The sequence below is a fragment of the Rhea americana genome, unplaced genomic scaffold, assembly GCF_003343005.1.
Source record: "Rhea americana isolate MKP2758 unplaced genomic scaffold, rheAme1 scaffold_80, whole genome shotgun sequence".
NCBI lineage: Eukaryota > Metazoa > Chordata > Aves > Rheiformes > Rheidae > Rhea > Rhea americana.
In genome coordinates, this window is record NW_028186979.1 from 2,431,426 (window position 1) to 2,457,947 (window position 26,522).

The 26,522-nt window shown below is 39.1% G+C and overlaps 1 protein-coding gene across 2 annotated transcripts in view; it reads left to right on the forward strand.

Annotated features, from left to right (window-relative positions):
- The first annotated feature begins 619 nt into the window (after window positions 1-619).
- The window catches only part of RNF144A (ring finger protein 144A), a 55,724-nt gene continuing 29,821 nt past the window's right edge, over window positions 620-26,522 (forward strand). Inside the window, exons 1-2 of one of the 2 annotated variants that reach the window (XM_085322915.1) lie at window positions 12,276-12,321; window positions 12,430-12,471. Coding sequence is in view for 1 of the 2 variants with exons in the window: in XM_085322914.1 (XP_085179040.1) it covers window positions 694-721 (28 nt within the window). In the remaining variant the exon portion in view is untranslated. Of the gene's footprint in view, window positions 722-12,275; window positions 12,322-12,429; window positions 12,472-26,522 lie in introns of those variants that run through there. The other variant, XM_085322914.1, reaches the window with a different exon arrangement.

The window sequence follows — 26,522 nt, forward strand, 5'->3', positions numbered from 1 at the left end:
CTTCATATTACCTTGATAAATGATGTATCATCTTCCTTGAGGTATAACATATTTCTTGTCATACATTTGGAGCATAAAGGAGAAAACGCCTACACCAACTTTTTTTAGATTATTTATTCATTACCTTTGCATGCTGTCATTTTTTGTTTGTGAAAAAGTGCTGACCAAAAGTACATACTGAGAATCAGTATAAGATGTGTCTGATTGGAAAGAGGCAGACCCATATTTAACTGCTTTAAAAAAAATCTGTTAACAAAAGCTTTCTTTTTTTTTCTTGCTGTTCTTCATACTGATATTTGTTAATGCTTTAGATCTGCAGAAATAGCATCTGCATACAGCTCTGTTTTAAAGTATGAGGTTATACCCATGTCAACCACTGCTCCTTAGTTCTGCTGGCAGCTTTCTGACAGAGGCAGAGCGGGTGCATCCGCCAGGCTTCAGCATCTGCGCAGTGCGAAGCCTGGGAGAGGCAGCAGGGCCGAGCTCGCTGCCACGGGTCACAGTGTCAGCTCGGGGAGGGCGTTAGCACTCACCGCGTCTCGAGGACCACGCTGAGCTGATCCTGGCGGCCAGACGCGCAGGATGCAGAAACGCAGATCAGAGCGACGCTGAGTGGATTAGCCCCGTGTGGCCAGGCGAGCGGGTCAGGCACCCGCCGTGCTTTGGCTTGCGTCTGAGGCCACTGCTGCGGACATGGCCTGCGTGCCTCGGCTAGCCACAGGTAAAATGGACCAGACTGCTGCTCCTCTTAGGAGTGGAGGGGTGAAATCCGTACAGGCTGTTCGCACAGCACAGTGATGACCTTTGTAGTTGCTAGAGATGTTGACAACCCCTCTTCGTATGGGTGTGGCATGTGTTATCTTATCTACAGCTCTGATGGCCAGCAGGTGAAGGCCTGGAGGTTCAGGGCTTCTACCCATTCATATTGATCTGGAGGGTGTAAATTTATCTCAGTGCTCCGAGCTGGCTTGTTTCTCCTTATCTCATAAGTAACACGATAATCTTCTGCCTTGGGAAACATTGTGCTAGGCCCATTTGTGCTGTCTGCCACTCCAGCACTCAGCAGTACTGCTGATGCTGGCAGCTTTCCCTGCTGTTGTTGGCTCTGGTGCATCTATTCAGCTCTGCCCTGCTCTTTGGAACTGCAGGGCTTGGAGGGAGCGAGCGGTTATCCACAGCGTGGTTTCATCCCCTTCTGCGTTGCCGTTTCTCACCTCTGCTGCTTGCCCGAGCAAGAGCAGCYAGCACTTGGCTCGCGTTACACTGCTACTGCTGCTAGGTGTTGGCCTTAACRGTGTCTAGAAAATGTAATGTCCTGTAGCTACCTTTTCACTTCCATGAAGTGGTGCACTGCTGGAGCAGGAGTACAGGACACGCTTTGTATGGGTTTGTGTCTGAAAACCGTTCTGAAGTATTCCACCAATGACTACTATKTAGAGTAAAATTTACAGTTCTGGTTGTTTTCAGGTCCTCTTTGCATCTGTGAAGAGACACACTAGTAGAATAATAAACCAATTCTCTTCCATCATTTGTTTCAAGATGACATTCCCTTTGAAATATTGAACTTCATAGGGATCAGCTATGTCGTTTTAGTTTCAGTTCACGTTAGATGTTTAGCTTAGAATCAARTTATGACAAATCCTTAGACGACTCGTAAATCCGAAGAGAGTGAYAGTTTTCTTAGCAAATTGTCAGTTAGTGTTAAATATTTTCAYCAGTCACTTCACATATCCATTAGCTCCTTAAACAGCTGAAGTTCAGATCTGAATGAAATCTAATGTGTATGGCTGTTCCTTGTCTTTCAATTTGGACTACTGCTRTGAAACTTGGTTACTTTTAATGGCAAATGAGTTTTTTACAGGATGGATCTTCTTTCTCAGGAAGATCACGGTTTTGTTTTCTCATGTCTGAAAGGTCTTAGTCTTTCGGGAGTCTGCTGTACTGGTCTCCAGATCAATGCAGGCCTGCTTTTCTTGCATCTTATTGCTGGGAGTTGTTGCTTTTTAATGGGGACAATTCAGCACAGCTATTGGTATGAGGAAGAGTCAACCCATCGTGTCTTCTCATTGTATTAATAATAGCAGTGCACCATTTTGCTGGTGGGCCAAGCTCCTGCTAGTGGTATCTTAAATGGCAAGAAGGGTCACTCATGACCTCTGTCTTTCTTGCTTTAAGATCTTTCCCGTACTGCTCTGTTTCAGCCCTTCCTTCTCACTCCTTGAGACAGACCCCTTCTTTTAATTGAGAGATGTGGGCATTTCTCACTGCGATATCAACTCCTTTTAATTTTAACTGCAAAGAAARGGGCAAGAACAGTGATTAACAGTATTAAATAAAATTATAACCAGGAAATACGGCCAAGGTAAAACAAGATACGGACATGTACATGTGAATATCCTATCAAAGCTACTGCAACTGTAAAATTCTTATAAAATGTGAATCATCCAGTCCTACTGTTTGTAGAGGCTTTGAAGAATTTGGTGTCAGTTTGATATGATGAGCTGGATTCTTGTTTTCTCTCTTACAGTCAAGACTTAAAGGCTTGTTCATTATAAATCTGTCAGGTCACAGTGAGGTCTACATCTTTTCTAGTTTAAAGATTTCTAATTTAAAAAACTTTTGGACTTTTGTGTGTGTGTTCCTTGAATGTTTGCCTGTTATGCTAAAAAGTCAGTAATCCTCTGCTGTTGCTGTAAAGCAAACCAAGGAAATAACATATTTAAGTAACTGCAACTTAATTGCCTTGGAGACAATAGACCTAAATTCTCCCTGTGTAGCTGTCTGCATTACTTCAAGGCCTGTGTAAAACTGCTAGCAAGTCAAAAAGACCTATTCATTCACTCAGTAGGCTGCTTATGCTTCCTTGGAGGGAAGGGGGGAAAATGAACACGTGCAGAATAGGGCTGTTAGGTCGGTGTTTGTCTGATGGAGAAAAAAACAAAGAATATATTGATCTGTGGGAAATGGAAAAAATGCCTGCTTATAAACAGGCTTTTGGGGATGGTGAAGATGCTATTTCTATCTGCTCTTATCTTGAATARTCATCAGATACATGCATGTAAGGTACATGTATAAATGTTAAAAAGAGGACTTCATGATAACTGTATCTTTTGCAGTTGCATCTATCTGTGTGAAGGAATTCTAAGTGGAAAATTGACTTTAACTCTAAGTGGCAGGAGCCATCTCGATTAACATACACATGCAGTGTTGAACTCTGCAGGAATCAAAAATGTTTTYTGAATTGCCCAAGAATGCCTATCTAACTACAGTTCATATGTTTCTCAAAAATAAGTTACCTTTAAAAAAATAAAACAAAGCTCTCCAAGTCTTTTCTTCCTACTCAGCAGTCATTCAGTGCAATGAAACAGGRAAATAAGAATACTTACAATATGGACAGTTTGCATAGGTTACTTCCAAAAAAAAAAATACTTGATGCTTCTGAAGTTTTATATTTCCTCATTTCCTATGGATGCTAACAGGTAACTARCATCTTTTCTTTGACAATACCATTATGAGTGCCTTGAAAAAGAATAATGTAAATGTGTTTTTCCTCCCAATTTGGAGTGCTTTGGCAGATGTCATCTATTCTGAGCATGTGTCACATAAATGCAAAGAGAATGATTTCAGGGCAATCTGTCTCAAAATGAACAAGAGTATTGTGCATCTGATACACATTAAAAGCTCATAATTTTCCTTAAGATGTAAGGATGAGTGTTGAACAGAACTGTATAACAGAAGAGCTGAAGTATTGGGGAACTCTTTTGGAATCCAGTGTTAGCACCATGGCAGTCAGTCTGGACTGGGACCTTTGATTGCTATGATGGTATGCAACACTAATTCATAGCATGCTGAGAGTAAGTAACAGCATACACAGAGAAGGAGCAGTGTACCCTGTGTACRTGATTGTTTTCCTCACTTGGTTCCTGTTCTGATCATTTCCTTCCACTTTTATACTCTCTCCTTTCTGTTTGTCCTTCCCCTTTTGAGACTTCATGGGAAACTTGCAGCAGAAAATGCACACGCACAATCACATGGCTGACCTAACTCCCCCTCTCATCAAAGGCCCGTGGTCCTCTCAACTGATAGTGACTTTGGTTAAATGTACTGATAAACACAAGACCAGGAAAGAGCTGTGCCTGGCACTGAAGTTCTAACTCTGCAGACGTGGGAGTATAYGCTCATTAAAGTGAGGCTATACAGAGTTTATGCCTTGGCATAATGATCTGCTAATTTCTTTTCTTTCCCCTTTCTTCCTCCCTTCCTTTTTCCTTAATTTTGGCAATGTAGGTCACTGTCACTTACTAGTGATCAAACAGTGGCCAATTCTACAGCCAAATGGACAGAGAATATGTGAAATGCAGTTGTACTTCTATCAACGTTGTGTGTTATGTAGATGGTTTATGGTCTGTAAGGAATTGCCCATGTATTTCCACACACCCAGTCAACCTCTTGTTTAAGCCTYCTGGGGAAACGTAGACTCTTTAGGACTGCAGAATATGCATCTGTGGTCTTTAAAATATACGTTTTCTTTTTTTAAAAAATTACCTTTTCATTGTCAAATACTTTGTGTATTTCAAAGTAACTGTGCGATGAATGATACCTTCTCCACCCCCTTTGTGGCTGACCCTCAAAAAGAGGGTAGGTTAAATTTGGGTGGAATTTTAGCATAAGTTGAACCTTCTTTTGAACTCTTATTTTTTTCTGTTTAGTGCTTTAAATGAGTAATAGCTTTAATAAGTATTTACAAAAGGAGGCAGAATAAAATAGTTTACGTTCTCATATATGTCTGAGTGACTGAGTTTTTACAAACATTCAGTATGCCTTTTCTGTACAACCTGGCATTTTTGTCAAAATCATAGTCAGATTATTTAAATATTTTTTTCTTAAGGGACCAGCCTAACAAGCTGTGTGGAAAAAAAGCAAGTTTTCAACATAATATTAGACTGTTCACACAATGATATAGTTATACCTATGTCCTATTTTATAGGAATCTGTACATTATTTCTTCAGCCTTATTGCATTTGAAAAGCATCTAGAGGAATTACAAAACATTCTTCAGTAATAAGAAATTTCAATTCTGATTTATGTTAACAGTAGCTCTCAAATGTTTGCTCTTCACTAGAGGTAACAATAAAAACAGAAGATATTTTCTGTTCCAATTCTGAATGAGCAGAGGTAGGGAGGAAATTGCCTTCTCATGAAGGCTTACTTGCATGTCCTTTCCTATTGCACATATTGTAATAAATATGGCACTTAAATCCAGGTTAAGACCAGCTCTCTTTACAAATCTCAGATAAAAGGATTTCTTCTGAAGTGCATCCAGGAGCTGGTAGAGTACTAATAGCTGTTAGGTTCCAGGCAAAGCTGGTAATTAAACTTTCTGGCATATCTCATGTTAGAGGTGTAGTATATTCCCCATTTCTCAGCTCACAATGCCTCATGTATTAGTGTGAATGGATCCATTAAAATACCTCTTATCTCCATGCTCTGAGGTTTTCTGTSCTCCTGAAATCATGTAGCTGCTGTCTGTTAAAAAGCCTTTAAAGAGCTTCCTGCATCTGATCTGTTTTTTTTCCTTTCTTTCTTTTTTTTTTTTCTTAGGCATCTTACTGTCATGAATCAGCCAAGAGAATAACTGTTCAGCTGTGGTAATTTTCTGCTGGTGAACACTATTCAGTTTATGTGGGATATAGTGGGTAAGAGTGGAGGGAAGGAAGGGAAGGGGAGTGGGCAGTGTCAGACGTGGCTCCTTAGGGTCCATTGGARTTTCACCTTTTGACTTGTATGATAGCAGAGTTAGACTAACACCGAGCTGATTTGCCTGTGTTTTTATCTTCACCAAGTGGTACTTGGAATCTGTTTGCACGTTTCAAGGTATAACTCTCTGTAACGTCTCTAGCACAAGGATCACAGGACTTCAATTTGGTTGTGGAATGCAAATACTACTTTGGATAGCAGTTTTTTTATTTTTTTAACCAAGGAATTATGTCACTGGCTCTTACATTACTTTAGTTTGGATGTGTTCTGCCTAAGGGAGAGATCACTTCCAGGGAACCTCACTTTTTAGCCTGTGATTCTTAACTTCCTTAGTGCTGGCAGTCTGATTATAGAAACACARTATCCTCACAATGCTAAGGAGGCCAGAGAGGATATTACATTTTGAATAATCATATATTGTCCCCACCATAAGTAAAAGTGACAATGCAAAGTTCAGATTCCCTCTTGTGCATATAATGTGTTGAATTTCATCTTTTCTCTTTTCTTACGTGCCCTTGAGTTTGTGTTTTGTTTTGTTTCTTTGTCCTTGAACCCTGTGGCTCAGGGGCTGTGAGATGCATCATCAACTCTGACAGAATGGAGTGGAAGAAGAGGAGTTTCACGGCCATTCATGCCTCCTAGCTACTTTTGGCTGTCATAAAGAACAGATGAACCATGGGCTGTCACACAAATATAGAGCAGATCCCACAGCCTTGCTTTCTGCATCTGTCAGTGGTCCTGTGCTGAGCTTGACAGAGTTTCCTAATTCTGATYGTCAGCTTGTGGCTTTGTACGGCAGAACATTCCTATTAGAAAAATCATTGCAGTACTCTGTTGGCAAAAGTGCACTAACTGAATGGTGTAGCAGCTGACTGAGAAATATTAACAGGTAGATGTCTGTAGGAAATAAACTGTGAATCATGGTGTTCCAGAAGGATTGGGACTAGACCAAATTACCATCAACCACTTTTGTTTACAAACCAGAAGTAATAAAGCATTCTGTGTATCTGTTTACTTGTTCTCTTTTGGGGGAAAGGAGATGGGTAGTCAGCTCTGTGTGTATAATTTAACAAGGAAGACCAAGTGGAGGTGGCTGTGTGGGTGTAGCTGAATACAGTCAGATTKCTGGGTGAAAGACTTGTGAACATCCATAGAATGGGAGATTCTGTCCTTGAAAGTGATGAGACTGCGTAGGTATTGGGGTTTGTACTAGGTATAAACATTAAGTTTCCAGTGCGATGTTGCAGCAAAAGGCTGATTTAATCCTTGGCTAATAAGATTAATAATTCATGTTTTGCAAAGAAAATTTAAGAGTAATACRGAAATTCTGTGTGGTTCTGTTGATATCTTTTAAAAAGACACTTGAGAATCTGGAAGAGGTGCAGAAAAGGGCCACAAAATTCAGTGCTGAAAAAATGCTGGGTAGTGACTTAATGCRGAAGGGATGGGGCATGAGCAGCTTCTTATTTTTACACACTTGTTTTATGCATTTGTTATTTATTTGCAATTATTKGGTCTTTGCCCAGGTAACTTTAGGACAGACTGCATTTCATCCAAAGACAGATGTCTGAAATAGGTCAGATGGATTTGTGATGGATTGCTCTGTCAGATCCATCTCTGAGACAGGTTGCTCTCCACCAACAGAGCAATGTCATGAGTTGATTGGAAGCAGGCAGCTAGCTGTTAATAGCTAGTGAAAGATGATCAGGAGAAAACAGGCTGAGAATGAATTAGATTCTCCTATCCCCTAAATTAGATAGTAGAAAGGAGTTGCAAGGGGAAGATGGCAAGCTGGGGAGATGATCATTACTTATGTCTCTTCAGAAATGGCTTTTAAAGTTAAATTGTCGTGGTTGAAGCCCAAGAAAAAGAAGAAAACTGAGTGAGCATTTCAGCTGTGAACAGGGAAGGATTGCATTTAATATATATTGTTCTTTCTGTGTGACTTACTCAACTAGAACTCTGTCTATAATGAACAAGTTGCAGGCTGGGCGACTGGCAGGACGCTGATTAATCAAGAAAGATCTACCCAGGAAAATCTTGTGTGGGAGGAGAGATAAGAGGTTTTGTCTTTAACTGTGTAGAGCTTAACCTGGCAGCTAGATATCTCCAAGGAAATGTCAGATARGAGGATTGAAATCTCCAGTTTGGATAAGGAGAGACAGGCCTGGAATAGGGAGGTAGATCCATGTGCTCTTTCTGTAGAGAGGATAACTGAATTCTTGTGGCCGGAAGAAATTGCCCAAGAACAAATAGGAAACAAGATGAATACTGCTGGCAGAAGAGAAATATTTCATTAGGTCCTCTCTCACCTCTGAAAGATGAGGAGAAATAGGATACCAGGAGGGTTATATCCATGGAGTGGTTAGTGAAGTGGTGAACGAGGTGCCAACAGGGGCAAGGCCAAATAGCAATAGCTCTAAAATTTTACAGCACATAGATATCTGAACTTGTTCAAGGAAAGGTTGTCTGAGCTTTCAGGCCACACAAATCCTTTATCTACTTTTTTTTTTTTTTTTTTTTTCCTTCCCCCTAGGGTATGGTAGATATTTTTCCCTATCACATGTCTTTCTATGTGGAAACAGAAGTGTGGAAGATGGGAATATTGCACAAATCAAGCAGTCACTTTGAGGATGTGTTCCAAAGGTTAATCCACGCCATCATTACAAACATTCTTAAATGGCATGTTTGAAGCCTGTGATGAAATTCAGGAAGGCTAGGATTTTACATGTTTGGATATAAACTGATTTCAAAGCTGCGGGTTTTTAAAATTTGCTAATCTGCTTCTGATTTAAAAAAAATACATATTAAATTTSAACATGTAGATCTTAAGTATTCATTGAAAAGGAACTGAGCCAATAATTTATCTCAGAAAAGACACTCTTGGATAAATTATCACATCTGCTTTACACACTGAGGCTCCTGGGTTCAAGCCCCAGTGGAACCAGCACCAGGAAATCTTTGGGAGGTTGGACTAGATGATCTTCAGAGGTCCCTTCCAACCTTACTGATTCTGTGATTGCTCTGAAAATAAGAGATAGCTTGAAGTGAAAGTAGAAATCCTGCCAATTGCTGTATTCTGAATTCCACCTCTTCCCTGGCATGTGATCATATTTATTAAAATGCTCTGCCTACAGACTTTTTTTTTTGCACAAAGTTGTGGGCTTTGTATGTATGTTGTGCTGGTATGGTTTCTGGAATTGCTGTGCTAAGTGCATAGAAAATAGCCTTAGTTCACTGCAGATTTTGTGTACATAAGAAGTCTCTAACTTTAGTTCTGGGTGCAATTTGTGATCTTTCAGAGCCCCCTCCTTACCCCCCAAAGTTATCGATCATGAGGACTACATCTATAAAAGATGTTAGTTAAAGGTATTTTACACCTTTAAGTTAGGAAATCCATTGTAGTAAAAAGATCTTGTGTGACAGTATTAATATTCCATAATACACATGTGCTGAGCCRGTAGGTGCAGAGAGAAGAAATGGTTAAGAGACGAATTCTGGATTTCTGCATTAAGATAACTTGTGCCAACAAGACAATTTTAAAAGCTCATTGACAGAATAAAACTTCCAATTTTATACAGCCATCTAAATAAAGTTTGACTCTTATTTTTATTTTTCATCCTTTTATAACTCTACCTGGAGCCAAATTCCTAGACTGTTTGGTGCTTTCTCRTGGAATCCTGTGACTGACAAAGAAGAGATTGTTGTGCTGGGTGTTTGCATTAACTGTCCTGACAACATTTGGCCTGAGCACAGACAGATACAGTTTCTAATGCAGCCACTCTTTCATAAGGCTTTTATGCCAAGAGGACCTGGAAAAAGGGCTTAAGAAATGGGTTTTATAGTGTCTTTGGAATTGCTGTTGTGTACTCCCCCATAAAAATCAAAACCGCATAGTCCAGATTACTCCAGAGGAGGGAGTTTGTCAGTGTTTATTTTTAATTATGGAACCCTAAAAAGAAAAGGGTTGGTTCATTTACCAATTAAGTATAAGAAAACAAGAAAATCTGCATTATAGTTAATTTCCTAGCAAAGCACTGGGCACAGAAAGAAAGATTTGTTCTGGTGTAGCTCTGTGAAGTAAAGTTGTTCTGTACTGCTTAACATGGGCTGATTAGACTTTTATTTTTATAAGAACCTCTGTGAAAGAGCCTGTTTGTCTGTGTATATATTATTTGGTTTAATAGTTTAATGTTCTACAATACTACATTTTAAGTTTTAAGCATCAGTAAATCCATACTGTAGATAAGAAAGTAGGATGATAAATTTATTTCCTTTCCATGGTAGCCATAGCAAGTTGTTGATAAATGTATTTCCAGTCAATCAAAAAGAGCATGGAACACACATGGTTTCCTTTTATTTCTAAAAGGCAATAAAAATACTATTTAAATAACACAAGTATATCTATTTTTCTGTATTTGCAGTTTGGAAAGATGTCCTGTAAATGGCAGTAGATATAAAAGGGCTGCATTATACTTACCCTAATATATGGCTATATAGAAGATACATGGAAGAAGTTAATGACACTTCTAGATTCTCCATTTGCCCAAGATTGTGATTTACTACTGGTGACTTTTCTACTTTCCCGATCAGTGCTACTTCTGAATGCTTGCATCTTCTGGAAACAGTATTGAAAAGGCATATACTCATATACTTAGAGTGGGAGATTTCTTCTTTCCTTTGAAACTCAAGTTGTTGGCTTAATCATCAAAAAAGTATGATGTTCTTGCTTGACTCTTTCTGAGCAAGGAAAGAACTTAGTGTGAGGAGAACACAGTTCTTTTGCCTGTGTACCTACTGAGTTTTTGTGTAACAAGTTGGATGTTCAGCTTGGATAACAAGTTGGTGGGAGGAGCGAAACATGACATAGTGTAAAGAAGTGTTTAATTGTAAGGCTTATTGACATTTTTCTTTTTTAGAACTAATTGAAATTTTTTTCTTTTTTCTTTTTTAGAACTAATTGAAATTTTTTTCTCTTTTTTCTTTTTTAGAACTAATTGAATTTTTTTCTCGTTTTTTTTTTTTCTGGCAGAGAAAACAACAATGAATGAAAAGTAGAAAGAGATTAAACTTTATTTGAAAACAAAAATGTTTGTTTGGTATAGTTTCCAATATCCCTTGCTTGAAAACAATTGAAGTCCAAAAAAGAATCCCTCACTTTCATTGCATGTTTTTTAACCAGTAAATTTAAAACTCTCCTCTGCACCCAACACCCCATCAAGTACCTGTGAGTTATGTGCCTCGTTCTGCCCACTCTGTTTAGTTTTCTGCGGATGGGTTTTTAAAGATCCTGAAAGCTCTCCAGGCACTTGACTCCGGAAATCTAAGAGGCAAAGCGTGCCTAAAGAACAGGATGCCTAAAAAGGACCTGTGTGCTACTCTCTTGGAAAAGTGTAGAGTTGGGTGTCTTTTTTCCTCCTTTCCTGTCCCTTAGTAGAAATGAAAGTTCAGGAAAAAAAGTGTTTTTTACTGATGTGAAACAACTGTGGATTTATTGTGCAATTGCACAGCTGAAGTGTTACTTTTACTTTTTTTTGGAATCTTTCTACTTCCTGCCAACCCTGTTTCACTGGGATCTCTGAAGGGTTGCTTAAATGGAGCATATGCTGGCAAAAGGTCCCTACTGGAAAGTATTTTTAGCATGTGGATTGTGTAATGGACAAAAGCATAGTTCAGTTRTTGAATGCAAAGTAGATGAGTATTGTCTGATTGTTTTTCCTCCTTCCCCCTAGTCTGGCAGGCAGGGGCCTACCACTATGTCAGTCTAATAGTGAAAATAGTGGCAGACCTCACTGGCCTTTCCCTAGAGTCTAGAGAAGTTTGCGCATCTTGTTGTCTTTAAAGATACTTTCATAGATGTAGCTTCCTTCTCCCCTTAGTAGGGGGGAAGGGAGCAGATGGGGAAATTCAAGCTTGCCACTAAAAGGCAAAATTTTTCTGCGCTGATCTGTCTAGTGTTGGCTTGAAATTGTGGGGCTTTCTTACAGAGCTATTTGTCTCATTGTTCATAACCTTAAAATAGTTGCTGTGTTTCGCTTTGCTATAGAAGGAAACAGTCAAAATAATCGGCTTTGCTTCRGTAGTTAGCAGCGAAGGTAACAGTTTCTGCATAGCTGCCTGTAACCCAAAGGGCAGCTGAGATCCCTGTAATTGGGTTACTGCACCATAACTGAGTGGTAAGTGTGCAGCATAGATGATCCCCTTCCAGTGGCACATTCATGACTTGCTTGGTTATTACTAYGTTAAGTCGTGTAGCCAAGTGGTGCCTTTGACTACTGTTGAGTCTGTTTTGCTTCCAATTTGGGATTTTTGATAACTGAAGTGAAATTTAGTAGAAGAGTAAATATAATCTGCCTACGCAAGTCAAGTAGTTATGTTTTCAGCCACTGACAGGAAGGAAGAACAATACTGCAGGGGTGACAAACTCATTCTGTGGTGAGAGCTGCAAGAGCTGCACAGTAAACATTTTTAATTATAATTCACAAAACAGGATATAAAAGTAGAASAGTTTGTTAGCTTTAATCCACAGCAAATCTCGTCTTGATAGCAAACAAAGGTTTGAAGGTGGGAAATAGCCTTTTTATAGTAAATAAAAATTTTAGAAAGTAAATTAGATCATCTAATTTTAGAACTATCTATATTCTTTTCTTGTTTGCCTATTTATATGTACAGGTCTGAGATTAATACAGAGTGATCTGGAATGGTTCTAACCAGGTAAGCAGTTTTCAGTCTCTCTTTGTAGCTAGCATTGGTTTATAGTATATTCAGACAGAGTAAAATGTTTTGTGGTTGTATCATATGCTTAAAAACTGCGTTACTTATCTTTTGCATTCTGCAGAACTGAAATCTGGCTGGAGATGTTTGTTTTCTGAACAGATGCTGTGGCTGTGAAATTGTTCCTCTAAATAGTTTAGTTCCAGGTTCTGTGTAACTGGCCATTTCCTTGTTAAGAAGGGATGGGAAGGGTCTGTGGACTTGGGGACATGAAGTTCAGTTTTTTTTGTTTTTTTTATTTCCTTGATTGTTCCCCCTGTTTCATGTATGAGAGCAAAGTAAGAGACGCTGACTACTACAGACAGGCACACAAACATGCACATACACACAATTCCACTATTTAAATGTACTGGAATGTACTGGCAATTTTACAGTTGTGTATTTTGACCCTCATAAGGAAGAGTTAGACAACCACTGCTTAATAGCCCTCACAGCAATCAGCTGTCTCATGTGAACATGCTGCTGCATAGCAGTATCAGCTCCTGAACTTTCCCAAGCAAGGCCTTTAACTCCATTTCTTTTAAATGGCACATAAATTCATTACAGCAATGCTTGAGAAACTTTTGTCAAACTTTCTAACATTGAGGCTTCATTAATTTTATCTCTTACCAGTTCCTTTTTCCTGTTAATATATTGATTCCATCTGCTTATCAGGTAAAATCGGTTTAAAAGCCCTCTCTGTGCTTGTTCTCATTTCAGTGTTTTCTGAATCTTCTTCCCATATCCAGTAACTAGAACTTGAGTTCTCCCCCCTGCTCCCGCAGTTCTAACCTGTATTTTTGCATGTCTCAGTCCAGTTCCGTTCCCCTATGAAATTTGAGAGTTATGTTGAAACTCTCCTGCAGGATAGGAGTTGTTGGTGGGAATGAAGCTACTGAAGCTGCTAAGAGAAAGGGCCACCGAGCTACAGCTCTGGGTCTTCAGCCTTTGTTACTGGCAAAAGACTGGCCTTCAGCTTTCCGAGTAACCTGCATATTAAGCAGTGATCAGATCTCCTTTTATTGTCTCTGTCATAACTTTGAGATGCTCAATCTCATTTATGTACAAACAGAAGCTCAGGGATGAGGAGGAAGCACAGCTGGTGTRGGGTCTGTCACAACAGCATGCTGAGCCCTGCAAGGGAGTGAGTTTTCTCAGGGGTTGCAGCGTGAACTTCTCCAGGAACCTGGAACCTTCCCAAACCTCACTGCTTTCTGTTCCAAGTGCAACACCCGCTTTTCAGCCGTGCTTTCCGTAACCCAAACACAAAGCCAGTGCCTCCAGAACAAAACTTTTTACTCAAAAGGCAGAGAAGACAGAAGAGGGTACAAATGATCTGTGGCGCAGGATGACTACCTTGCCTTGGGCACTACGTACTCCTCTGCCTGGGTTTCCAGCCTGCTGCATCCCAGACTGCTGCTGAAGTTCAGGAACCAAGGCCTGCTGGTCCTTCCAGGGCTGGTCACAGAGCTTGCCAGCAGGTGTTAGCGTTGCCTCTCTCCCACTACGTGGAGACCCAGTTCAGTCGCCTTTTCACTACAGACTCGAATCGGGTCTGGTTTGTCACTTGGCACTGCAGAGTTGTGCCCCGCTCTTTCAGTCTGTACTGCCAGCCTGCTGCTGGGGGAAGAGGTTGCTATCCAGCAGGATCTTGTTCCTTTTTTTCATAATCAGTTCCTCACACACTGTACTGTGGGTTTTCCTACTGATTTCTGTCATCTTTATCAGGCACTTTTAAAAATGTTATTAATTCTTATTCATTTGCTAAAAGCTGTACAGTTAGCAGCACTGTGTGGTTGGTTTAATGTTTTGTGCCTTTAAATCCTGTCCTTGGATGTTTCATGGCCTGCCTGCATGTCCTTCTCATACTAACATTGTGTGTCTTCTGTAGACCTTCAGGAGTGGGATTTTGGGTTATTATTATTTGAGTTTTGTGTGCTTGGGAGGGGTTTTCTGTTTGTTTTCTTAATAGAAAGATAGATTACAACTGTCTTCTCTCCCTCTGAAAGTTTTCTTCCTGTCTAATTCTAATATTGACAAATTATTATACCCTAAATGCTTATAAAGCTCTTAACTTCTAGCCAAGTGCTTTTATTATCCTTTGCTGCCCTTCACCCCTGCAAAAAGAGGGGGAAAAATAATGTAGAGGATGGTTTCAGGCCTGAGATGTAGYTAACTCAAGTAATCTGCCACCTTTAGGGATGTTAAGAGCCATATTTTAGACAATTTTTCTATTATTGGCCTCCTAGATTGCTAGCTGCAGTAAAGTCAACCGAGGAGAGCAATCAGATTGAGTTTGTTACTAGGAATATCTTGAAAACAAACCACAAAGGCTACTTTTAAGCAGTGGGCTGTAATTCATGTTCAGTTTAGAACCTCTGCATTTAAAAAGGAATCACTCCAGATTCTACTTTTGACTTGCTATGTCAGACCAAAGTGGATATACTTTCACTGTCTCTCTAACATGAAACACTATGACCATTAAAGTAAATAGGAGAAAGCAATAATTACAAAACTTACTAAAAAAAGATTTGTTTCTTAGTACAGTGTATTTTCTTTAAATAGGGGGTTGTCTCGAGACCTGACTTCTTAATTGTTATTGTTTTTCTTTCTCTCCCCCCACCTTTCTGTTGTTGAACCATATTACTTGGCTTGGRCCATAATGAATGAGTTCATCTGTGATCTTCCCAGAAGCTGAAGAGAGGGCAGAGTTCTGTGGTCTAAGTTTTGTTTGGCTTGAGAAAGCATGAGTTGAACTTGGAAAGTATCCTACTATCTAAAATATTCAACAAGTGGCCTCTGGAAAACATAGAATATCTTTAACTACCATTTTTTGAATACAGCCTTTTTAATAGTAACTTTTTTCAGTGAAATTTTGTTTTACTAAAGGCTTTTTTTTGGTTTATCTTYTAACAATAAAACAACATGAAGAAGCTGGAGTGGTTGCTTCTATTTTTATGCTCCCTACAGGGGGAAAAAAAACTACAGGAGTAAAAACTACTCAAATACAATTTCAAAGGTATTTCCTATATGTGTAAATAATTTCCCACTACATCCAGCTACTTGTACACTTTTTGAGGCAGAGAATTTAGTACATGTGGCATTAAGTTTAGCTGAAATATTTATAACCTTACTGCTTTTATTTGTTGTTAACTTCTGAAGGCTGTGGTCAACTGCAGCAAGCACAGTGCAAACAAAACAAAGTTTGTCTTTTTCCCATGGAAGATTTTGCAGCCTAAYGGTGACAGTAACCCTACAGTAGGTATCTTAGAGTTACAATATGAAGGCAGAGCTGATGCATCATTTAAGCTAGTTTGATTCCTGTTTGTACTCTGGCTGTAACAGTGCAGAGCAGCCATCTGAGTATCTGATGAGCTTTTGAAAAGGRTTTTTCAGGCAGAGCTGATCTCCAAGATAAGCATGAACTGGATGTTTTATGGAGAGAGAGCAGTGTTTCCTAACAGCTATTAACTGCCTCATGGGTATCATGGGACACATTTCATGGGACAAACTTTAGGAACCTCTTTGATAATGAATCGATCACTTGGACTCATAGGAGCTCTCTTCCCTAGGTGGCTTAGGGCGTACATTGTTGTGTGGGTCCATGCTTTAAATATACGTGTCACTACTATATTTTGTTTCTTTAGGAAGTCAAATTTAATTCTAGTAGTGTTAACTTTGTTTAAAACCCATCAAGACTCACCTAAGAAATCTCTTCTTCCYTTGATCTGTATTTTTGTGTTTTTTAAGCTCTTCTGTATGCCCATCATTTGGGGATTTTATAGACTTAAACAGCTCTAGGAATGTTTTTCCTCCTTATAGGAGTAAATTTCCTCAATTTTCCCTCACTTTGTGCTGCATATCAGATCTCTGTGCTGGAAAACTGCTAAGAACAAATCATAAATACGTTTTCTATCTTTGTGTCTAGCGTGATCCAGATAAGGAATCTGCAGTGAGGACTGTGTTTCAGTATGTTTTTTGCTTACACGCACAGGCATTTTTTTTTTATTTATTTATTTTGGGGGGAAGGGGAGAAGAGAGGAGAGGACAGCTAAGCCTTAACTAGAACCTGAGAAGTTCCTGTGTTAGCAAGATGAATTATGTGGGTATGTAGAAAGCAAAAGTGAATGACCTCTCTCTCTCTCTCTCTCTCTCTCTCTCTCTCTCTCTCTCTAATTAACCAGACATGTAAGACAACTTACATTTTTATTACAATTCAAATTATGCTAAAATCATGTTGGAGTAAGCTTTTCTATTAAGTTATTTTTGGATCATTTATTCTGTACTAAATTGATATTTTCCTTTTAAACATACAGTTTTAACACCATTTCCATTTGGGTAACTCAGTCCAAACCTCTTCCACAATATGAAAGATCTTAAATGTGAAAGATCCTAATTACTCCCTTCTGTCCTTACAAAATGAATTAGCAGTGAAAGCCATGTATAAATGTACAACTACCAGTTTTTAGGGTTTTTGAGGGGTTTTTATCRAGGAGGAAAAGCAAGTTATGCTTTAACCTGTATAGGAAAAACCTAAATGTAAACTGGGAGTAATAAGCAGAGACCTAGCTCCTATTGCTCCTAGCTTGGGAAGCCCTGAAGTGCACATTTCCACTATGGTAAACCTGAGCCTTTTCCTTTCTCCCCCTTGTTTTCTACTCTCTGTACATGCCTTACTACTTGGTCCTTTGCTGTTTGCAGATACCTTATGCATCATTTTGGCCACACACGGTGTGTTACAGTGCTTCCTGTCTCTGCAATAAACAGATGTGTTGTGCAGAAATCTGTTTGATATGCAAGAAACACTACTCTTCAGTAGCATTACTATGTAGCAGTACTATTGCTGTGAAAGATCAGAACAAAAGTTGATGTTATGGGGTTAATGCATAAGCCCTTTGGATAGAGAGAAAATACTGTCTATCCATCTATAGAAGGAGAACAGAAGGAAAATATGCCCATGGGCAGTTAATGCGCTGTACACGTGCCCTCTAGCCTACCTGRTGGTAGCCAGCTTGTGCCTCTGTCCATGAGGCATAAGTAAACTGAGTTGCTCAAAGTTATGCAGCAAATTTGTGGCTTTTTTTTTTTTAGTGCAGAATTCTTGAATTTAAGTAATATTCAAACCGTTGCATCATGTTTTCTTTTTTAGTCTTAGTGGTTACACTAATCAAAGTCAAGAATTTTCGTTGGATTTTCTTGAAAGAAACTTGACCAGGACAAATCAGTAAGATAGGAAACTAGATCAAATTAAACATCTGACTCTTGCTACAATAGCATTTTGATTGGCATCTGTTCCTAGTGATGTTGTCACATGGCAGTGACAATTTTCTATATAATTTTGTTGTCTGGACATATACTGGTTGAATGCCGCATCAGGACATGATTTGGAAAAATGTGTATGGAACATGTAATCCTGTAACATGCAGAAGGAAACTTGGAAACAACACTTTGTACAGCAGGCTAATGTGGCTGAGATACTAAAAGAGACCACAAYATAGTTAAAACTGTTACCACAGTGCTAAGAGAGGCAAAATGCCTTTCTCCTGGAGAAGGAAGGAAAATTCATCCCAAGCTAGTTCCCTGGATGGACAATCTGACCTTTCCTCTTTGGCTGTAGGGTACCTTGACTCGCTTAGCGTGTGCAGCAGAGGTGAGGCTTAAGAAGATGTGATGGGAAGAGGGCAGTAGCAGGAGCAGCAACAGTATGTACAGGGAAGGAGAGGATAAAAGCTCTTAGAATGATCGGGACAAACAAGCAATAGGAGTTGAAGAGCATAGGGAGAGAGGGACTTAGATATCTGAATCCTGAGTTGTCAGATTTGTCAGGTCAGAAGTTTGTTGTAAAATGTGTGCTGATAGGTGAAAGAAGGGATGGTTTCGAGAAGTTATTTGTATCGTAAGAAACGTCAGATGATACAAACGACTGATTATTTGGTTAGATGAGTAAAATCAAAAATGGGTAATAGATAACAGAAGGAAGAAAAGGTTTGAGAATATGACACTGTATGAAGAGAAACTGAGTAACTAGTGCTGTTGATTGTACTAGATAACGTTGGCAGGATGTGCAGAGCACACTGTATCAGGGCTTCATCAGCACTTCAGAGGAAAATACTTTTTTCTTGTTCTTGAATTCAGTCTTGCACAGGACTAAATTTAAGTAGGCTTATTGTGAGGAATTTCTCCTGAAGGATGATGGTGCATGTGTGCATGCATGYACACATGTGCCTTCCACCTCCTTTAACTGAGATAACTAAGGCCCCTGAAGGCCTTCAAACTCACTTGCCTTCCATTGACAATTATCTCTTGGAAAAGCTGCTTTTTCCAGGCCCCAACAATAAGGTGACTATTTCAGGTAGGCAGAAACCTATCCTAGGGCTCTCCTTTTGCTCAGTCTAGTGTATCATACTGACCTGGTAAGAGAATTTATATACTATAACATCTAATTCAAATCTACTGAATTTTCCTGTCCACTGAAGACTGGAAGGGGAATTCTGAGTCTTAAATGATGAGTTTTGTGATATAGTATTATAGAAGCGATTAGTTCTGCAGACAAGCAGTAGAACTGTATATTCAAAACAATGCAGCATCCTATGCATTTAGATTAATTGTACATTTAGATTTTCTTTGTTTTCTAGATGGCTTTAATCAGTGCAGAAAACTTTTCTATGAATTTTCCCTCTTTCTATGAAATTTCCTTTTCTCTTGTACTCTGGCAATGTTTTCTTACTAGTCCTATTGACTACACATGCTGTGTTCATTCTTCTCCCTCTTAACATTGTCAGTGGAGGTGAACTCTTCAGAACAAGGAGAAATCCTGCCCTAATCTCTGAAGGGCAAAGCTGTGGTATAAAACTGAGAACCCACTGTCCAAACCAAGCTTTGATAAATGCTATCTTTAACAAATATCTACCTGGAATTCAGTTGTTATTATTGAGCCACAGGAACAAAGTTAACTGTGGTGAGCTAACACTGTTTCTTCCTACTGTCATGAATGCTGTTTTTCAAGTGTAGGAATGTCTTCTAGGTACAGTTGTAGAGTACAAAGGGATGGTACTTGTATATGTGTTGTCTTACAGCTAGGATGTGAGCTGTTGTCATGATGCGAGCTCTGTTGGTATTAGGCAAGCGAGATAATAAGAGGATTTTGTGGTGGGGAGATGTTTGTTTTTCTTCATTTAAGTACTCTGCTCCTTCATCTGAGACATCTGAAGTGTTATGCAAATACAGCACTGAGTATTTTGCCATAACACTAAGCACACATGTTGCTACAGAGTTACAAGGTAAAAGACTATTTTTATCCCCTTTTAACTAGGGGAGCAGAGAGACTTGCTCAGCTGTTTTCTTCAAGCATCACAGAGCTGGAACCAGGACAGAGTCATGGGACTGTACTCCCCTTGCTCATCTTTCTACTTTTTGAATAATTTGATACAGCTTTGAATATGGTTTATACCTTTGAGCTTCCAAGACTTTTATCTTCCCTCCCTCCCCCCCTTTAACAGAGGGGAAAAAACCCACGGAGCTAAAGCTTGGTGTTATTTGGGCTTTGTGTAAACATAGCTGTTCTAAGAGAGCCAACTGTCAAGAAGAAAATCCTTGCAGTATGTTAAAGTTTCAAACTGCTCCTTGACAACTTATTGTTGTGCAGGCTGCTCAAAGGGCATGCTAATTCCTCAGTTCCTGTAATCAGGGAGGAGGGAAAGAATAGGAGGAAGTGAGAACAGGGTAGGGATGGGGAAGAGAAAAATCAAAAACTAGGAAAACGGTGGAGGGCATGGAAGAAAAAGAAGCAGATGTTTTTGAGTGGACCACTTACTGGTTTCTRGAAAACAATAATAAAATGTTAACTGAGAGCACAGGGAAAGTGTCTGTGTCCTTATTACTCTTGCCATCCTAAGCTAGAAAGCAGTGAGCAACCTCTCCTGCCAGTTGGCATGCGGAGTTTGTTGCAGCTGAGTTTCATGGTTATATTGCAATTATCTTTGGTTAAGACCAGTCTTTTTTAGGTTGGTTTCACCTTACCTCATCTTAAGACCTCTTGGAAGTGTTGAAGTCTGATCAAGCCACTCTAGGCCTTTTTTTTTGTGAGGATGTTSGGACCAGCAAGAGGGTGGAAATCAATCTCAGATATAAGATATTTKAAATGCAATGTCTGCGTGAAGGTAAATACTGGGTCGCTAGTAAGCAGTAGAGCTGCTGTCCGTACAGCCTGCTAAACTTAAAGAACAAGACAAGACAGCACACCTGGAATCCACGACTAATGGGAACGTAGAAATTTAGGAGTCAAGTGAATATCTGSAGCAGGATTTACGACAGCAAGTTGTATTAAAAACTAGGTAAGATGAATCCTGTGCCTTTTCTGCCATAGCACTGAGTACACTGAGGTCCTAATCTATGATGGACACAGACACCTAAATATATGCTAGTTATTTCTAGGCATTTGGAAGCTGAGTTTTTGAAGTTTGTCATGAGCTGCTGTGATTTAGCCATAGCTAAACTCTAGCTGTATTGGTACCCATGATTTTGATATTTTAACGAAGGTAGTGAATACAAGTTACAGAAAACCCTGTAAACATGAAAGCTTAGTAACATGTTTCCTTTCTGTTAGTAGGAGCAAAATCTGAAAACATTCAGTCAGTAAAATGAGTTTGACTGTTTCTGATTTGGTCTTTTAGATATCCAAAAAAGTGAAATCAACAGGATGTTTCTCTTTCACTCTGTCTCTTGGCTGTTGCCAACACTTTCTTAAGCATCTGCTGAAAGGCTTATTCATGTCATAACTCCGTTCAGGAATGATTACATCACTTTTGTTGTATTCAGTGGTCAGTGAAAAAAGATTGTTTTGTTCAGAGGTCTTGTTCTTTTTTTGCTGATGATGCCGATGTTAAATCGTTTAAATCTCTATGCTTGATCTCAGAGGTCTGTTTTTCTCAAACTARTATCTCAATCATATTGTATTTCTAGTTTGTTGAAATCTGTGGAGAASAACAACAGTGTATGCTGTGCCACTCTTGGTATGTAGAAAATCCTTACACCCTAGACTCTAGATGCACTTCACTTCTTCCTGAAGTATTTATGGAGTTTAAACACTTTAACTCTTAAGGATTTAACCTTTGTTCTTCCACACTTTGATATGGGCTTAGTGGTTGCCACTAATAAGTGTGCAATTCATAGACTGTGACTTGGTCTTAGTTTTAGTGTTCAAAAGCAGCAATTCATTGTACTAAACTGGTATTGGAAATTGGCTGAAATTACTGGGAGTTTGGAATGTGGGTTTAGTGGGTTCTTGACTCTTCAGGCCAACAGTCTCATTCTGTCCATTCTGAAATGTCTGTGTTGCAACCACATTGGTTGAGATCCAGGCAACAAATACCTATGCTACAGCGTCCAGGCTTTTGTGCAGCCTGAAGAGGAAGATTTTTCTACTTGGAGATAAAAGTAGATTCTTTTAAAGCTTAGAGCATCTTGGCTTAGTGGCTTCAAATAGTCTTACGGGCTTTTTTGCTCTGGTTGCTGAAACAGTGTCCTGAGGTGAAGKGAGGGCCTGGAGCCCCACAGCTAGTCAATAGGATGGTGCAGAAATTTCCCAAGATGTTGCCTGAGGTGCTCTGCTGCCCTGGCTCCTAGAATCTCTTGAATAGCAAACATCAGCTAGATATAGACTTTAAGCATCATTCCTTGTTATTACCACCCCCCCCCTTTTCTTTATCACTGTGTACTAGAGCACTTGAGACTTTTCCAACCTCTCAAGAGAAGTAAAAACAACAAAAAAAGCCCTCCTGTCATAATCAGGTGTTCAACAAAAACTTTGAACCTCCAACTCACTGATTGTCCTAAAAGCGATCTAGTAGGTTGCACTCATGGTGCAATACCTGAGCACCTGTCAGTAACATCTTTCAATAGTGGCATGAAAAAGCTCCAATATGCTGTTAATTTTCTTTTTTTGTTTCTTGGGCATTGGAATTCCTGAAATGTAACTCTAAAAAGAGTTTATGCCTGTATATATGTAGGTGTGTAATGCTGTTATATAAGTTGAGGAGGTAAGGAGAAGAAACATAGTGTTTGAAGGAGAAGATAGTCATAGGATGGACCTAGGTTCTTGAAGAGTTCATTTCACAGTTTGAGGTCAACTCTTGAGAGTGCCAGTTTCTCACATGCCTCCATCGGCCAGGAAGTTGAAGTTACTGACAGTACTTGAAGTCCCACAGCTCTTAGGTAGCTTTCTATCCAGGGCCCAGGCCATGGGCTAACTTGAAGGTAACAACAGAGATGGTGAGTTCAAAGTTGATGGGTAGCTGATCTAAAGAATAGAGGCCAGGTCTGTGGAGCTCATGATAGATAAGATTTGCTATGGTGGTCTGCATAAGCTGAAGTTTCTTATCATAGAATCAGTAAGGACTTCTGGAGATCATCTAGTCCAACCCCCCCGCTCAAGTAGGGTCACCTAGAGCATGTTAGACAGGGTTGTATCCAGGCGGGCCTTGAAGATCTCCAGAGAAGGAGACTCCACAACCTCTCTGGGCAACCTGTGCCAGGGCCCTGTCACTATCACAGGGAAGAAATTCCCCCTCRTGTTCAGGCGGAATCTGTTGAAAGCAATTATGTCATAGTATATCATATTGCTGAATTACTTTTGGATGACAAAATCCAGCTTTACTGGCTGGGATTGTTGAAGATTCAAAGGATGAGAAATACCTGCTGGACTTCAACAGTGGATTTTTGGATCAGGTTTATGAGGGAGCCTTAAACAGATAGGCRTTTGAGGAACCCAAGGAACCCAAGGAAGTGTAGGCTTGTGAAGGCTTAAGAAGTGTATTCTTAAACATATAAATACCTATGTAAATCCAGTATTTTGTGCATTAGTTTGCCTGACATCTAACAGACAGGATTATACTACTTTACCTCCCAAGTAGTTCTTTGAAGATACTGAGACAGAAAGATAAGTCAGTGATAGGAACCATTAAGTAACTGAGTAATAGGTGAGTTACTAAGTCTGCCTGTCAACTTTTATAAGCATAAAATCTATTTAGTGGGTGAACTTATTCTTTATTTTATATGGAGGTTTTTAAATGACCTTATTAGAAAGCCGATGCTACAGTGGCATAGTGGAAATTAGTAACATTAGCAAAAAGTGCTTACTGATTAGAGTGAATGTTGTCATTAGGCTTCTTCTGTATTTCCCTAGCTATATAATTTTACTTAGAAACCCTGGAAAAGCCCAGAAACTAAGCGAATGGCATCAAGATTGAACTCTGTTAGAGGGAAGCAAGTTTGAGTGGCAGGAGCCTCACTGAAAGCCCTCAGCCACAAACTTCAGTCATATAAACAGTCCTCCGCTAACTTGAGCTGTCAACTCACATGCACTGTRGGCTGCAACTATGGCTATATTGTAAGCCTCAGAATTGTTTAAATTACYGTGGATCAAAATTACTGACTTTATAGATGTGACAGCCAGTGCCATTTGCAGAGTGCAATATAGTGTTGTGCAGGTGGATGCGCTTTAAAAATGGGCATTTTTTTTTTCCTTTTATATAAGCAAAATATTTGAAGAAACTGTAGAGATTGCTTTCTGTAGCAAGTGTGTTTGATTTCTTTTTGGAAGTAATGTAGCCTGGATTATTTTAACTATAACTACTTTGACAAAGAGGGACAATAGGAATGAAAACCAATTTTTAAATCCTATTTAAATGGGATTCCTTTGATCACTTTTCTTTGATTTCTGAAAGAGGTGCTTTCCGTAGTATGTCAGTAAATGTAGCCTTAAATTATGAAAACATCTTAAAGCAGGTGACTTGAGCTGCACGTGATTAACTACCTGTCTTGGAGGAAAGGACTCTGAAGCCCTTGTTCAGTGTTTGATTTGAGAAATGAAATTCACTTTTGTTATAAAACTAAACTAAGTTCTGCTGCAAACTGTAACAAGATTTGCTTCAGGAAATTGGCSTGTTAGTCAAAGCACACTGTGTACAACAAATTCAAGTGTATTTTTTTAGCCACTTCTTACTCACCTAGGTAGTCATATATCAATGCAGTGTTAGCTTAATGCAGTTTGACTTTACAGTGCCATAGTTGCAATAAAAAATCATACTCTAATTTCTTGAACTTGCATGGAACAAAAAATCACATTATTTCTGTTTTTGCCTCATACTTTTTTCAACTGTCAGGAGCCTGGGAGGAAAGAAAGGATGGTTCTATCCTTGATTTATCAAGGACCAGTCTGCTAATTTTTTCTTACTTATCTGTGTACATAAGCCAAAACTTAAGTGGGTTACAACCCAGCATTGCAGTTTATCTTCATGTTAAGTCTTAAGTTGTTAATTGTTGTATGGAAATAATAAAAGGTTCCTTTTCCCTCTCTTTCCATCTTCTATAATGCATAACAGTTATATTTTAAATAAATTAACATATTGTTCCAACAACAAAACTTTAGTCACCTTCATCTCTTTGTGCAATGGTTCCTTTTTATGTGCACATGGAGAACACGTGCATTTGCAGAATTATATAGTCAGCCTGCTGATTTTGTATGAAAAGATAGTGCTGAATAAACTTACATAAGCTATTTCCTATGATTCCTATTCTCAGCTTTCGCTGGGATGCTGCTCTAGAAATTATGCCATATTGTCATATTTTGCAAATTCTCTGTGCTCTGAGAAGTTTAATGCTTGTGTATTCCTGTACAGGAATATGCAACAGATGTACTCACTGAGAAGTGGTAGATGTTCTGTGATATTTTTCTGCAGGCTAGTTGACAGACCTTTGCTCTCTTCCTTGAATGCCATCAGTGGCAACAGGTATTTCTTTACTTTGCTAGTGAATGCAATATTTCATTACTAAAACCAAAGACCATCTTAAACTAGATTTAKTAAGTAATTCAGGTTGTAACAAATCTGTATATATGACTTCTGTAGACTGAAGTGGAAAGTGTAAAATGAAACAATGTTGTCTTCTGCTGTTCATACTCCACTTGAAATAGTGACATACTTTCTTAAAAAAGTATTATGGGAACATGGGTCTTGTTTTCTATGATGGTGTGCGATAAGTTCTTGTTAGTGGTTTAGGAAGCAACTACGTATTTATTTATATATTTTAATGTTCACGTATGAATTCAGGCAGGTAATCAGCTTCTGCTGTATATGTTGCGATCTCAGCAGAAGACAAGTTTGGCAAGAAGGGTGAGCATAAAGAGGTAGTGCTGCCTGCTCCTGTTTGTACCTGGAAATCTGCTTTTGCTTTCTGTTATCATTGCTGAGTTGGAGCCACTGGCTACATACTGACTTTGGGTAGGCAGTTTCTGCTGGYCTTTGAGATGCTATTTTGAAAGAAATTAAACTTTACTGAGACGAGAAGACAAAGGAAGAGAAGTGTTTCRAAACAAGATGTTACTGCAGTGCTAGTATCTTGATCTGATTGCCTACAAGTATATCCCTGATTTAATTTGATCCCTCTTCATTGTTCATCTAGTTTCTTTTGCTTGTTGCCGCAAGCAGCACACTATAATGTGCAATAAACTAGGCAGGACAAGTAAAGAATACTCAGATTAATAGAAAGAGGACTAGTTTTAGTGATTTTGATCACTGCTTCTCATGAACTTTTTTGTGAACGTTGRATTAGTTTGCAAGGAGAGACTTGTTTTTAGCGGATTTTTGTGTTAAAAGATAAAGCAGAGGTAATTTACAGTAAGGTGGTCTAATATTCTTAATCTTGGCCTTTAATTCACATCACAATGTCAGACTTCCATGAAGTCCTTCCTGAGACTGCTAAGCATGTCTCATATGGTGACTGGGAGAAGTTATTCATGAGTAGTTCCTCAGGTCTATTTCATATGTTTCCTTTGAAAGAGTGTTGAATTAGTGTGGCGGTTTTCAGTGGAGGTGACCCAGAACATTGCTGGAAATCTTGTATAGCATTTCCCTTCTCYCTTTTTTTCTCCCTGATGCCTGCACTACAAATATGATTTAGCACTGCTTTGTTGGTGTCCTGTATGTACCTTTTAAAGAGCATTTTCTAATAGGTTA